At 32.8% G+C, this 14,125-nt stretch overlaps 1 protein-coding gene across 1 annotated transcript; it reads left to right on the top strand.

Annotated features, from left to right (window-relative positions):
• The first annotated feature begins 1,479 nt into the window (after positions 1-1,479).
• LOC109190451 (ethylene-responsive transcription factor 3-like) lies at positions 1,480-2,680 on the top strand. Its single transcript, XM_019340937.1, has one exon. It carries the CDS (start codon positions 1,720-1,722, stop codon positions 2,419-2,421), a length of 702 nt encoding a protein of 233 aa, XP_019196482.1. The 5' UTR covers positions 1,480-1,719; the 3' UTR covers positions 2,422-2,680.
• Positions 2,681-14,125: the final 11,445 nt, after the last annotated feature.

The following is a 14,125-nucleotide window of genomic DNA, read 5'->3' as shown; positions in this document are numbered from 1 at the left end:
AGTTTTCCAATTTCGGTTTGAATTGCTAGTTAAAAATTTATTTACTTATTTATTTTTGTAAATTATATTTCTTATTAAAATAGTCTAAATTCAACAATTATTTTATTTTATTTTCCTAGTTTTGAATCGTAACCAGAACCGCCCATGTTGTTTCGATTCGGTTAGTACCGTGTTCAGTTAGATTCGAATTGAACCGTGATCATCCATACAGATAAACAATTTAGCATTTTGGAAGAATAATTTGTTGGAGAAAAAAAATAAAAGAAATACTTATTTTTAATGGTAAAAATGCCCATCTAACACAAAAGTCGAAAAACTATTACTTTTACATAACTGAGGGGACAAATGTGAATATATATGAATAACTCAAGAAAGAAAAATGCTATAAGCATATAATTTAGGGAGAAAAGTGTCATTTTCTCTTAATAAAATTTTCATCAAGCTAGTTAATCATAAAAAAATGAAATAGGATATATTTAACAAGTTAAATAAAATGAAATGAAATAAAAACTAATGGTATATTTTTTCAACTGAAAAAAAAAAGGTATAATCTTTCAACTGAAAAAAATATATATAAGGTATAATCTGTATAATCTCTTATGTATATATTTAGTTTGAGTAAGTGTTGTCAGATATTATCTCACGTGAAATATAAATATTTTTTTGATAAAAATTTGTGTGAAATCGTCTCACGGGTCTCAATACGTGAGATGGGTCAAATCCTTGATTAATGAGATTAAAAATCTGATACATTAATCAAAGATTTGAATCATTAATTAAAATTTTGACCCGTCCCAACCCGTGAAGTTTGTTATCTTATTTTTTATTAGTTTAGATTAAGGTATTCACAGGCAAATGAAATTCGTAATTTGAAAATGCAATTATAGATGGATTTAGAAATGAATCATTCAAAAAAAAAATAGAGAAAATTGTAATTTATGTCCGTCTATAATATGTCAATTATCAATGTTACCCCTCAATTTTCAAAACGGTACATATATTGTCCCTCCCGTACTTTACGGGAAGTACCATTTTAAAAAATGAGGGACAACATTTACACTACGGGAGGGTACTATATGTACCGTTTTAAAAATTGAAGCGTAACATTTACATCATTAATAATTTAAGGGTGATATTGATAATTGACATATTATGGAGGAGTATAAATTACAATTTTTCCAAAAATAATAATAATTACGCGGAAGAAATCCAAACGAAAAAGAAAAGAAATGGAATGAAGGGCATTAGTGTAATTTGGGAAGCAGAATTATGACAAGAAAGGAAGGAGAGGAGAAGCTATGAGAGGTACTGGTGAGTTTGCGGAGATGGAGATATCGAGAAACCAAACACGCTTCTCCTCTCTTCTTTCCCAATTCCTCTTCCCAAAATCAATTTTACAAAAAAACAATTAAATAATTAAACCCTCCAAACAAAACATATTAAAATTAATTAATTCCCCAAAAAAAAAAAAAATACCATCTCTCTGCCTTTTCTCTCTCATTTTCTCATCCAAACACATCGCACGCAGTAGAGAGAGAAACTGTGTTTTAGAGAGAGAGAGAGAAGATCTCATCATCTTCTTCACAATATCTTATTGTATGGCGTTGTTTCTTTGATTAGATTTTCCCAAACCCTGATCTTGTTTTCTCTCTCTTTAGAGAAAAAGATCTGATTTTTTTTTTTTAATTTTTTTTTTGGTTTAACTTGGCGTCGTTGGCGATGCGGAGAGGCAGAGCAGCCGCAGCGGCCAAGCAAGCGGCGGCGGCGGGGACTCCGCAGCCTGGAAATGCCAACGGATCTGGAGGATCTCAGGAGATTAGGTTCCGGGGAGTGAGAAAGAGACCGTGGGGGAGATTCGCCGCCGAGATCAGAGACCCTTGGAAGAAGACCCGGGTGTGGCTGGGCACCTTCGACTCCGCCGAGGATGCCGCCAGAGCTTACGACGCCGCCGCTAGAACTCTCCGGGGCCCCAAAGCCAAGACCAACTTTCCGTTGCCGATTAATTCTCACATACCCCCATACCCACACCACCAATTTATTCAAACCTCAAATCCCCACGACCCCTTCATCGATCCCCGGATGTACAGTCAAGACCACCAGATTATTTCCCAGCGCCCCACCTCCAGCGGGATGAGTAGTACAGTGGAGTCCTTTAGTGGGCCTAGGCCGCCTCCTCGGCCACAGACGACAACGCCGCCGGCGATCCCTTCTCGCCACCATCCCCGGTCGCCGCCGGTCGTTCCCGATGATTGCCACAGCGACTGCGATTCTTCTTCCTCCGTCGTCGAAGACGGGGACTACGAAAACTTCGCCTCCTCTTCTTTCAGAAAGCCGCTACCTTTCGACCTCAACATGCCGCCGCCGATGGACGGCGTCGATGCCGAAGCCAACGATCTTCACTGCACAGCTCTATGTCTCTGACGGACGACGGCGGCGCCGGCGGCTTCCTTATCATCAATGGAAGCCAAATTGATTGCGTAGTATTTACTTGATTTTTTATTTTCCTTTTTTTTTTATTGCCGGAGAAAAAAGCTGGTGACAAAAGAAAATCCCAAATCATCCTTTAGAGCTAAGATTAAACTACGATGATAAAAGGGTCAGGTTATGAGTCTGTTGTTTGAAGAGAATTCACTTTTTTAAAAATTTTAATTTACTTCTGAGATTATAATTCTGATGATAATCATGATGGGTTGGATCAGTGTGTGTTGATATATATATTATCTTGTTATATCTTCTTCAACTCTCTGGATAAAAGACAGGAGGATTATTGTTGTTGAAGTCGAATTTATCATATGTATTATATCAACACATGATGTAAGCTTTGTGGGAACATTCTGCTCTTACTATGTTCCCCAGTTTCTGGTCCATTAGGGTTGCTGCTGCTTGTATGTATCAATGTATCTTTTGCTTCTGCTCCTTTAATGTAACAATCAACTCTATCTATTAATGCTAGTTTAGATCAAACTAGGGTTCTTGGTTTCTTGTTTGTTTGATCTGCTAATGTTTTCCTAGATTGTCTTGTGTGGGTGCAGAAGTCGAGATTTTCGTGTTGTTAAAGTTGTGAGCTTTAGTGTTCTTGCTTGTCGAATCTAATGAACCAACCATGTTCTTCACTAGGGTTCTTCGTTTCTTGTTTGTTCGATCTGCAAATGTTTTCCTAGATTGTCTTGTGTGGGTGCAGGAGCTGAGATTTTCGTGTTGTTAAAGTTGTGAGCTTTAGTGTTCTTGCTTGTCGAATCTAATGAACCAACCATGTTCTTGATTGTCTTGCATAATGATACTAGGATTTGGTATGGATGTGTGTTTTGATCTGTTTGAATGTTTGGGTACTCCATGGATGTTGGGAAACATGTCTGTTGCTTTGTGATTTCAGAGGGTGTTTGAAACATTTGGCAATTAGAGTTGATCTGATATGAATTTGACCTGTTGTGTATGCTATTCATGGAATTGAAGTGAAAGATTTGCATCATGTTATTGGGGATGAGGGCTTTGTAGAAGATTAGATATTGCAGGTCATATTTGGTTAGTGGTAAGTGACCTGCAAGCCACCTAGTTGTTGTGCCTAATGACTAGTTTGGTAGTAGTATTGTTTAAGACCACAAGTGTGTTTTGTTCACATTGTGTGTGTTTATGTTTTAGGTGAGAACCTACGTGTGTGCATTGTGTTATAGATGACATGAACGGTCAACTAATCTAGATAGGGCTCGGATTGGTTCTCAGGTTCACATGTTAGTATAGGTTCTGGTGCGATTTTCCTTTCCCATAAGGTTGTGTGGACATGTCAGAGCCGTAGGATGAGCTGAGATCAAACGGGTGAAAATAAATGAAGAGGAGAAAACACGCGGTGGCAATTTTGTAATTTTATGCAACATGTATATTTCAGCAGTACATTACGTGCTAGTGTGGGATGCACTTATAAGTGCTTTGTGGTACATTTTTGAGTGAATACGTGATACATCGAAATTTATAACGCTAGTTGTAAAGTAAGTCCAACATTTTGCTATCCATCGAAATCTATAATACTAGTTGCAAAATAAGTCCAGCATTTTGTCATTCATCAAAACCTATTACACTAGTTGCGAAGTAAGTCCAACATTCTTTCATCCATCCATCTAAAGATAATGCGACTTTAAAGCATTATTTGAGCCAACTATTGCTCTACCCTTGTATGCTCACTATTTCCCATTTCCCTTGCTTACAAGCTCCTTGTGTCTAATTAATTATTGACTAATATATGGGGTTTTATTATATACTATAGGTAAAATTGTAATTTATGCCCCTTTATAATATGTCATTTATCAATGTCACTCCTGAATTATTAGTGGTGTAAATGTTGTCTCTCAATTTTCAAAACGGTACATATATTTTTCTATACTAAATTGTAAGTATTTTTTTTAATACAATAAATTTAAATTTTAAAATAAGGACAATTAAATTGTTGACAAATAATGAAAAATTAAAATGTTAGAGAAGTTCCACAAAAGATTGTGGTCTTCCTTGATTTGAGATTTGAGATTAGGAGATTTGAGAGTGAATCAACACAAAGTACAAAACAAAACTTATTGACATTTGACTCTGGTGTGGCCTACTACCTACTATCTTCCTTATCAGCTTGCATTCTCATTTGCATTCATTGTTCTTTTTTGGTTGGCTTTGTACTTCGTAGAGTTTGTACATTGAGTTCATCTCCTATATATAAATGAAGAAATTATTTGATTTGGATGTTATGCATGATTTTTGGGATGTATTATTATTATTATTATTATTATTATTATTATTATTATTATTATTATTATTATTATTGTTGTTGTTGTTGTTGTTGTTGTTGTTGTTGTTGTTGTTGTTCTCAGAAACACACATATATAAGTCTTCCATGTGAAGGATATTTATGTCATTTGAATACTTGTTTCGTTTTTATTCCTTAAATCAATCAAACATTGTAATACAATTCATAAGTCTATTCTTTCCGTGAATCAAACAATTGAATATAATTTATATTTTATTCTTTATCTATTACATTCCCTATGAAATAACATTACTATTGCTTCAAAATCCATTCCGTAAACCAAACATGCAGTCAAAGTGTATGAGAATGCTAGCTAAACCATCTGGTTTAATGAAACTAATAATTCTAACAAAATGGTTATTAAGGTTATTTATTTGAACCGCAAACTTTCTAATTTGTTTAAAGTGTTTTCTCAAGTTAAATTAAATTTATTCTTTTTACTAAATTTTAAATTAAAAATTAAATTTATTTTTTAATATTAACTTAATCATCTCTTGTAGATTTAAATAATTAAATGTGCAAATATGATTTGTGGTGGGAAAAAAAAAAAAAGAAAAAAAACTCGGGTGCTGAACAAGAATACTCAATTATTCTTCCCAAGAATACTCAATTATTGTATTGCCTAACACTAGCATAAATTATGTATGTATCCCCTACATATTTTTGTTTAGCTTTTTTCTTTTTCTTTTTCTTTTTGTGCATCCGCCCCGATCAAAGCGGATATTATCTAACTCTTATGAATTTGGCTCTGCCCGCATAAGCAAGTAGGAGCCCCAACAACTCTTCAAGAGGATCCTCAAGAACCGTCGTACCATAGCCTATAGTTTGACCAATGTTCACGAGGAAAGCAGCACACATATTACCTTCCCTCAAGACATGTATGAAGACCACCACCTCAAGGAGATTTTGTTTAACTTACGATGTTTTACCCCTATTAGTCTATTACCTCTAAATATTTTGTTTAACTTATGATGTGTTATGAGATGCTATTACATTTTTTAGTACTATTGACTATTACAAACTAGTATATGTTTTATACTTTCTTTATTTATTGCAGCTCAAAGAGTCACTATCTCACCACCGAAATTCAGTCCCATGACCTTCCCTCAAAGAGAGCCACATAGATACTACATGAAGTCACTTCTTAATCACATCCATACATATAATTAAACCAATTAATAAGGTGATCGACCTTTTTAACGCATCAAGAAAAACTCCTAAACAATTCGAGTGGTTGTACCAACTCTACTACTCTACCAAGTAGCAACTAACAATTTAACTCATTATGCACCCAAAAAAAAAAAAAAAACAATTTAACTCATTATACATGAGGTATAAATTATCTCCAAAATATCCATGAAAAAAAAAAACAAAGATTAACAAAATAATTTAGTTCTCCAGCTTGTTAAAGTATATCGTCGACCTCATGAACCCCACCCCAAGGCTCATGAAGGAGGGTAAATCTTGAGTTGACAAAGTGATTTTAGGTTTCTGTCGCATGTACACTTATGTGCACAATAGGTCTTCACCATTACCGATTGGCCAAAGTTCTCCATGACTCAAGTTTTTCACCATTTAAAATAAAATTAAACGTTGATTGGACTACGACTTGAACTCTCTCCATCAGCGCATAATGCTCGATTTACATCATATCTTTAATCTCTACATACAATAATGATTGATTTATGTCTTTAGCCCTTTAAGACTTTGCTTCTTAGGGCATCCTCAAAAGTGTGGAGATTTTGAGGAGATTTTACATGTGTGATTAGAAAAGAGAAAATGGAAGTGAGGAAAAAAAGAAAAAAGAAAATTAAAATATGAAAAAAAAAAAAAAAAAAAAAAAAAAAAACAAACAAACAACCAAACAAAAACTAGAACTACGCGGCCAGGTGGGCGCGGGAGTTGCGCCTCACCCTCTTCACTGTGGGTCACACCCTTTTGCAAAATTCTCATTTTTACAGGACAACCCCATCCCCTCTCTCTCCTCTCTCCTCTCTCCTTGTCACTTTTCCCTCAAAATCTGTGCACAATTCCCCTATTGGATTGCCCTTAGAGCATCCTTAACAGTGGGGAAAATTGGTGGGGAGAATGTAAGAGTGATTAGGAAAGAGGAGGTGGGAGGGGAGAGAAAAAAGAAAAAAAAAATTAAAGCAAAATATATTTTAAAATTAAAATAAATGAATAAATAAATAAATAAAAGAAAACAATCAGGCGTGCCTGATGCGCCAATGGGCGCGTGCATTGCATGCGCCCATGTGGCTTCAACTGTGCGCTCAACGCGCACAGCTCTTCAGGCTTCTCTGACCAGCCTCTGACCAACACTGTTCCAAGCTTTGGGTGTTTGCAGAAGCTCTCCACATTTTCTCTCACCTGAGTCTCTCTTCTCCACCAAGGATGCAAAACCTTAAAATGCGTGAAAGCTCTCCTTATTCTCCTCTGATGGGCATGCTCTTACCACACAAACTTTTCAATCATTATTGTGTGGACCATATTTTGTATACTGTAAAATAATGTACATTCAGTACAAAAATACTATACATTGTATTTAGGGGATGTACATTATTTATATATTAAGTGTATATTATATTATATAATGTACACTCAATATAAAAATAATATACATTTAGTATATTAAAAATGTACTTTTTATTATGGTCCATACAACATTGCAATAATTTGTCCAAACTTTTTACATTTTCTAACATTGGAGTATTGGACCCTTAATCTTTTCAGCCCAACTTACACTCCTCATTGGGTTTGTAGGCCCAACATGTGTCCCTCCTTAGATATTAGGCCTACCATACACCCATCCCCGCCTCTTTATGCCTAACATGCGTCCCTTATTGGCCCCTTTGGTCCAACTTACACCCCCTAGCCCTATGGTCTCAACCTATATCCCATACCTTGGCAAATTATGCTCTGGACCCGTGTCCACATTGAATTGTGGACACGGGCCCAAAACGACGTCGTTTTTAAAAAAAAACGCGTCATTTAGTTAAAAAAAAAAAAATTCGCGCGTGTTTTGCCGTTAACGGCATTATTTTTTTTTTTTGATTATGAATGTACAGTTATGCCGTTATGAATGTACAGTTATGCCGTTATGAATTTACAGTTATGCAATTATGAAATTATGAACACAGAGCTCTAACATTATGAACTTACAATTATGAACATATATAGTGATAAAATTATGACCATGGAGCTTTAAAATTGTGAATATAGAGCTTCGAAGATTATGAATGTACAGTTATAGAGTTATGAATCTACAGTTATGGAGTTATGAATCTACAGTTATGAGATTATGAATCTACAGTTATGGAATTATGAATGTACAGTTATTGATCGAATTATGAACAAAGAGCTCTAACATTATGAACTTACAATTATGAACATATAGTGATAAAATTATGAACATAGAGCTCTAAAATTGTGAACATAGAGCTTCGAAAATTATGAATGTACAATTATGGAGTTATGAATGTACAGTTATGAAGTTATGAATGTACAGTTATAGAGTTATGAATGTATAGTTATAGAGTTATGAACGTACAGTTATGGAGTTATGAATGTATAGTTATTAACATATAGTAATAAAATTATGAACATATACTTCTATAACAAAGTGATCTGAAATTAAAAAAAAAAAAAAAAAAAAAAAGAAGGATGCTGGACACGGGTCCAACGCATAACGATTGCCATACCTTCGTTATTGGGTTCTTATAACTTTATGAACCTTGACCCAATTCATCCATTATAACTATCTAAATTTTCAGCAATAATTTTGTAATGTCGTAACTATCATAATGTGTTGCCACTTGCCACACTGCCCTGCCTGCACTGTTGCACTACCATAGGGCACACGATCCTACCCTTCCAGTTCCAAACTTGAATCCTATCATCCCCTCTGACTTTACATCTACCCTCTCTAAAAATTTCATCATTTTCGTTTCTAGGCTCCTCAACCTTTGGATTTTAACTTCCTAAACTTTTAGTTTTTTTTTTTTCCACTTTGCATCTCATCTCACTAAGCCTTCAAGATTTTGCTCCTTAATCTCTCCCCCCACCCCTCCCCCCTACACACACAAAACTTTCTGCGTTTTCAAAATTTGCTTTGCACCCCATCTCTTTAGCCCTTTAAGACTTTGCTCCTTAGCACCCAAACTTTTCACATTTTCTAACATTGGACCCTTAACCTTCTTACCCCAACTTACACTCCTCATTGGTTTTGTAGGCCCAACATGTGCCCCTCCTTAGATATTAGGCCTACCGTACACCCATCGGCAAATTATACTTTGGATCGCGGTCCATAATGCATTATAATCAAGGCATCAAATATACATTGCAGTTTTATTCAACACAACTATAATATCATTTTGATATAATTATAGTTTTGTTAGACAATATACATTTGAATATGTGAAATTATTATTCAGTTTCATTTTGTATACACTGTAGTTTCATTTCAATTAAATTGCAGTTTCATTTGATAATATAATAAAAATAATACGTGAGACAGTGTCAATTTAGATTCACTATAGTGTCTGTCGTTTTGGACCATGGTCCACGGTATAATTGCTGAAAATTATGTCATGCATGCATGGTGCACACGGATGCAAAAACGACGTCGTTTTACTTAAATAAAAAAAAATCATTTTCAATTGTCATTAGTTACGTAAACATATGTTCATAATTTTATAATTTCACATTCTGGATTTATAATTATGAAATTATGGATGTGTAGTTATGCAATTCTGAATGTATATTTATAAAGTTATGGATGTGTAGTTATGTAATTTTGAAAGTTTTAATTTTTTTAAGTCGGATGTCAAAACGACGTCATTTTTATAACCATGTGCACCATGCACACGGTTGCACAGCATAACGCTCCAAAACTCATCACCGCCTCTTTATGCCTAACATGCGTCATTCTTGGCCCCTTAGGTCCAACTTACACCCCCTAGCCCTATGGTCTCAACCTACCATCGTTATGCTATGGACCCGTGTCCAGCATGCATGCTGGACATGGTAACGATGCTGTTAGTGGCACCGTTCTCTTCCACTTTTTATTTATTTTATTTTATTTTAAATTTCAGATCACTTTGTTATAGGAGTATATGTTCATAATTTTATCACTATATGTTCATAATTGTAAGTTCATAATGTCAGAGTTCTGTGTTCATAATTGCATAACTGTACATTCATAATTCAATAATTGTAAATTCATAATTTTCGAAACTCTATGTTCACAATTTTAGAGCTCTATGTTCATAATTTTATCATTATATGTTCATATTGTAAGTTCATAATGTCAGGGCTCTGTGTTCATAATTCCATAACTGTACATTCATAATTTCATAACTGTACATTCATAATTGCATAATTGTACATTCATAATTCCGTAACTGTACATTCATAATTTAATAACTGTAAATTCATAATTTTCGAAACTCCATGTTCAGAATTTTAGAGCTCTATGTTCATAATGTCAGAGCTCTGTGTTCATAATTTTATAACTTATATTCATAATCCATAATTGTACATTCATACTCCCATAAATGTACATTCATAATCCCATAACTATACATTCATAATCCTATAACTGTACATTTATAATGGCACAAACGAATAACACCGTTAACGACGAAACAAAATCAATTTTTTTTTTAACTGAAATAACGCGTTTTTCCTGAAAACGACGTCGTTTTGGACACGGGTTCAGGGCATAAGTTGCACTCAACCTATTTCCCATGCCTTCACTATTGGGTTCTTATCACTTTATGAACCTTGGCCCAATTCATCCATTATAACTATCTTAAATTTTCAGGAATAATTTTGTAATGTCGTAACTATCATAATTTAATTAAAGACACACACCTTTATACATGAATATAATATTTTGTATTTAAGCATATAAAAATTTGATCTCAGGTGTATTTAAAAAAAATGTCAATTACTAAAAAATTACAAATAACAATAAATTGAAATTTTAAAATCTTAATTGTCATTTTTTTTTTTGTCATCAATATAAATTTTAAAAACACTTAAATTTAAGTTTATTTTAATTTGAATGAAACTTTTCTTTTTGAACACATACAAATTTTCAAAACTCTTCTTCTAAGATTTTTTTTTTTTTTTTTTGAAACACACATGACACATGGTTCTTTACAAAATTGTATCTATTCTATATTTTCTTAAACATTTTTAGCCCAAAGAATTTAACCTCCCACCATCAAGATTTGAACTTATGACCCATTTTGAATAGTAATTGGGATAAATTTTCAAAACTCATTCTAAGATGCTATTTAATTAAATTTTACACAATAATATATGGGATTTGGGTTTGTCCTTCGTGATTCAAATCGCAAGTTCACGGCAGCAAGAATGATCCCATGGCAGTGGTTTATGCAGACCAGATGAGGCGGATGCAATAGCAGTTCATGAAGCTCTTAAATGGACAAAGCAACACAACCTGGATCAAGTTCAAGTTGAAAGTGACTGCATGAAAGTCATCAAAGGCATCCAGTCCCACTCTGCATTTTTCTATTTTGATCTTATTTTGAAAGACATTTGCTATATAGCTAGAGGATTTCATAGCCTCAGCTTTTTGTTTGTTAAACAATCTGCGAATAGGGTCGCCCACTTACTTGCTCGGGAAGCCTTATTCAAGTCCGATCGTTTGGAATGTTTCTTTGTTCCTTTTCCCTTTGTTGTTCAAGACTTGGAGCTAGCCTCCTTTTAATCTAATTTTATCGTTTTTCTTCTCATAATACTAAGTTAGTTGTTTGTGACCAGGAATGAAGTGATATTATTTTTATGAGAAGTTATTGGTTCAAAATTTGTTAGATGTATTAGTTGGATGTCACATTCCTACTCATAAATATAGCTTGCTTTTTTTTCTTTGGTTTCTCTATGGATCTCTTGACTACTTCAATGTGTAAATTAACTTATATAGTCTTTTTCTTTCTTTTTTTTTTTAAAAAAAAAAAAAATCTATACTTACACACTTTATATTTTATCTATTTAATTTAATTTCTTAAGTATAGTTCTCATCAAATGTACAATATTTACATGCACAACATATCAAGTATCAACCAACGACTTGAAAATTAAAGTTGTAATGGTAATGCATTTAAATCACATTTGACTCATTAAAAATGGTTAAAAAACATATTTATGACTTTTATTCAAATTTATTAAATTTGACTAGTTAAAAAAGAGTTAATCAAACATATTTATGACTTTTATTCAACTTTATTGCATCTAAACTCACAAACTAAGCATCCATTTAGGCTCTGACAAAGCTTATTTAGGAGCTTATAGCTTATTTTAAGTTACTAATAAGTTATAAGCTCTGTTTGATAATGCTCTCAAAATAAGCCCCTAGCTTAAAATAAGAGCTTATTTTGGAACATTATCTATTCAAAATAAGCTCATAGCTTCCTAACTTTTTTTCCATCTTTATCCTTATTATTTTAAAAAAATGATATAATTTACCCTTCCCAATTAAAATTTTTTTCTTTTCTCATTTATCCGCAACTTTCACCGCAATTATTATTATTATTATTATTATTATTATTATTATTATTATTATTATTATTATTATTATTATTATGAGATTTGCAAGAATATTGCTACTTCATTATGAGATGCTAGATCATGATTATACTAATAGTTTTATTCCAAAATGTTAAATTTTAATATGTAAACAAACTAATTTAAATTTTATGAAGATGTCTTTTCTAGTCTTTTTACATTTATCAGCTTATCAAAAAGCTAATTTTACCAAACACTTTCAATCATAACGGCTAGCTTAACAGCTCTTCAGTTTTCAACTCCGAGCTTATAGCTTTCAGCTCCTAGCTTATAGCTTTTCAGCTAGGTTTGCCAAACAGAGCCTTAGATGGGTTTTATAAAGGGTTGATTATCCGCTATAATGATTTCATGACTTTAGTTTTTTACATTTAATTTTGTCCAGTAATGTTTTTAATTATTCCATATTAATGATTTTTTTTATCTGTTTAATTATTTGAAGATAATGTTTTGTTCAAATTTAGGCTATTTAGCATGGAAACATGTTTTCATACTCTAAATCTATGTTTTGCATAATCTCATGACTCCAGCGATGAAACTTGTATTAGTAAAAGTTATCGTTTTTGAATAAAAATAATAATAATTTGAATATATTTTTCATTTTATATTTTCTAGAAATGAAAATGACAAATTTAGTCTATTAATTTTAAATTTGAGATTACAATACAGATTTAGTCATTCAATTATGTGTATAGTGTATATTCTATATTAAAAATTCTTAATAACATGATTGATTTGATTTTTTGAGATTTTAAAGGAATCAAATCTAACCCTTCACAAGGGAGTGTTTGATTACATCGTATGAATTGAAATAGGTCTTAATAATTGGAATGGTTCGTAATAAAATATAGTTTGATCGTTTTGTATAAAAATTAAAGCTGAAATCAAATTTTAAAACTAATATAAATATATGATTATAAAACAACAATGTAAAATTTTAAATGTTGCATTGTGAATGAGTGAATCTCAATGAACAAGTATGGCGTTGGAATTTTGTTTTGTGTTTGTTCCTTTTCCTTATTTTCCACTATGGAATGCAAAACTGGACTTCAATGTTGGAGGGATTTAAGGCTAAATTTATCATTGAAATTTGGACATTTGTAAGGTGATATGGCACGTTAAAAATCAATTTTTTACGTGTGTTGCAAACTTGTAACAGCAGCAAGTTTGCAATCCTGACAAACCGAAGGAATGTTGAGAAAATAATAAAGAAATTATAAATTCAGTGATGTAAAAGTAAGACACACTTTTAAATGTGAAAGAATATTGTAGGGATAAATTCAGGCTAAGAGTCATTCCGTTACATTAAAATTAGACGAACAAATATAATGAGTTAATTTCATTTTTAATCATAAATTTATATGTAATAGTCCACTTTTAGTCTTTTTTTTTTTTTTCCTTTTTGTTTTTTTTTTGTTTTTTTGTTTTTTTTTTTTATCAAAACATCCACATTTGGTCCTAGTATTATTGTGTCATGATTATTTTTGGTCATCTATCAACAAAACAATTTTAATGCCGTTAAATACAAACGCAGTTTGGTTTTCAATTACGATTTTTTCAAAAAAATAAACATAAAATCAGTGTTGCACAAATCGGGCCTAGGCGCCGACGCTAAGTGGTCGGCCACCTAGGCGCCCTAGGCGGGCGCCTAGGCCGGTCCCCAGGCGCCTAGCGATTTTTTCAACCTTGATAAAAATATAGTGGGGTCAACTCAAATTGAATAAAAATGATTGAAATGCCTATATACAT

Source organism: Ipomoea nil, unplaced genomic scaffold (assembly GCF_001879475.1).
Source record: "Ipomoea nil cultivar Tokyo-kokei standard unplaced genomic scaffold, Asagao_1.1 scaffold1576, whole genome shotgun sequence".
NCBI lineage: Eukaryota > Viridiplantae > Streptophyta > Magnoliopsida > Solanales > Convolvulaceae > Ipomoea > Ipomoea nil.
The sequence above is the reverse complement of the archived record's forward strand: the minus strand, read 5'-3'. Positions and strand labels throughout refer to the sequence as shown.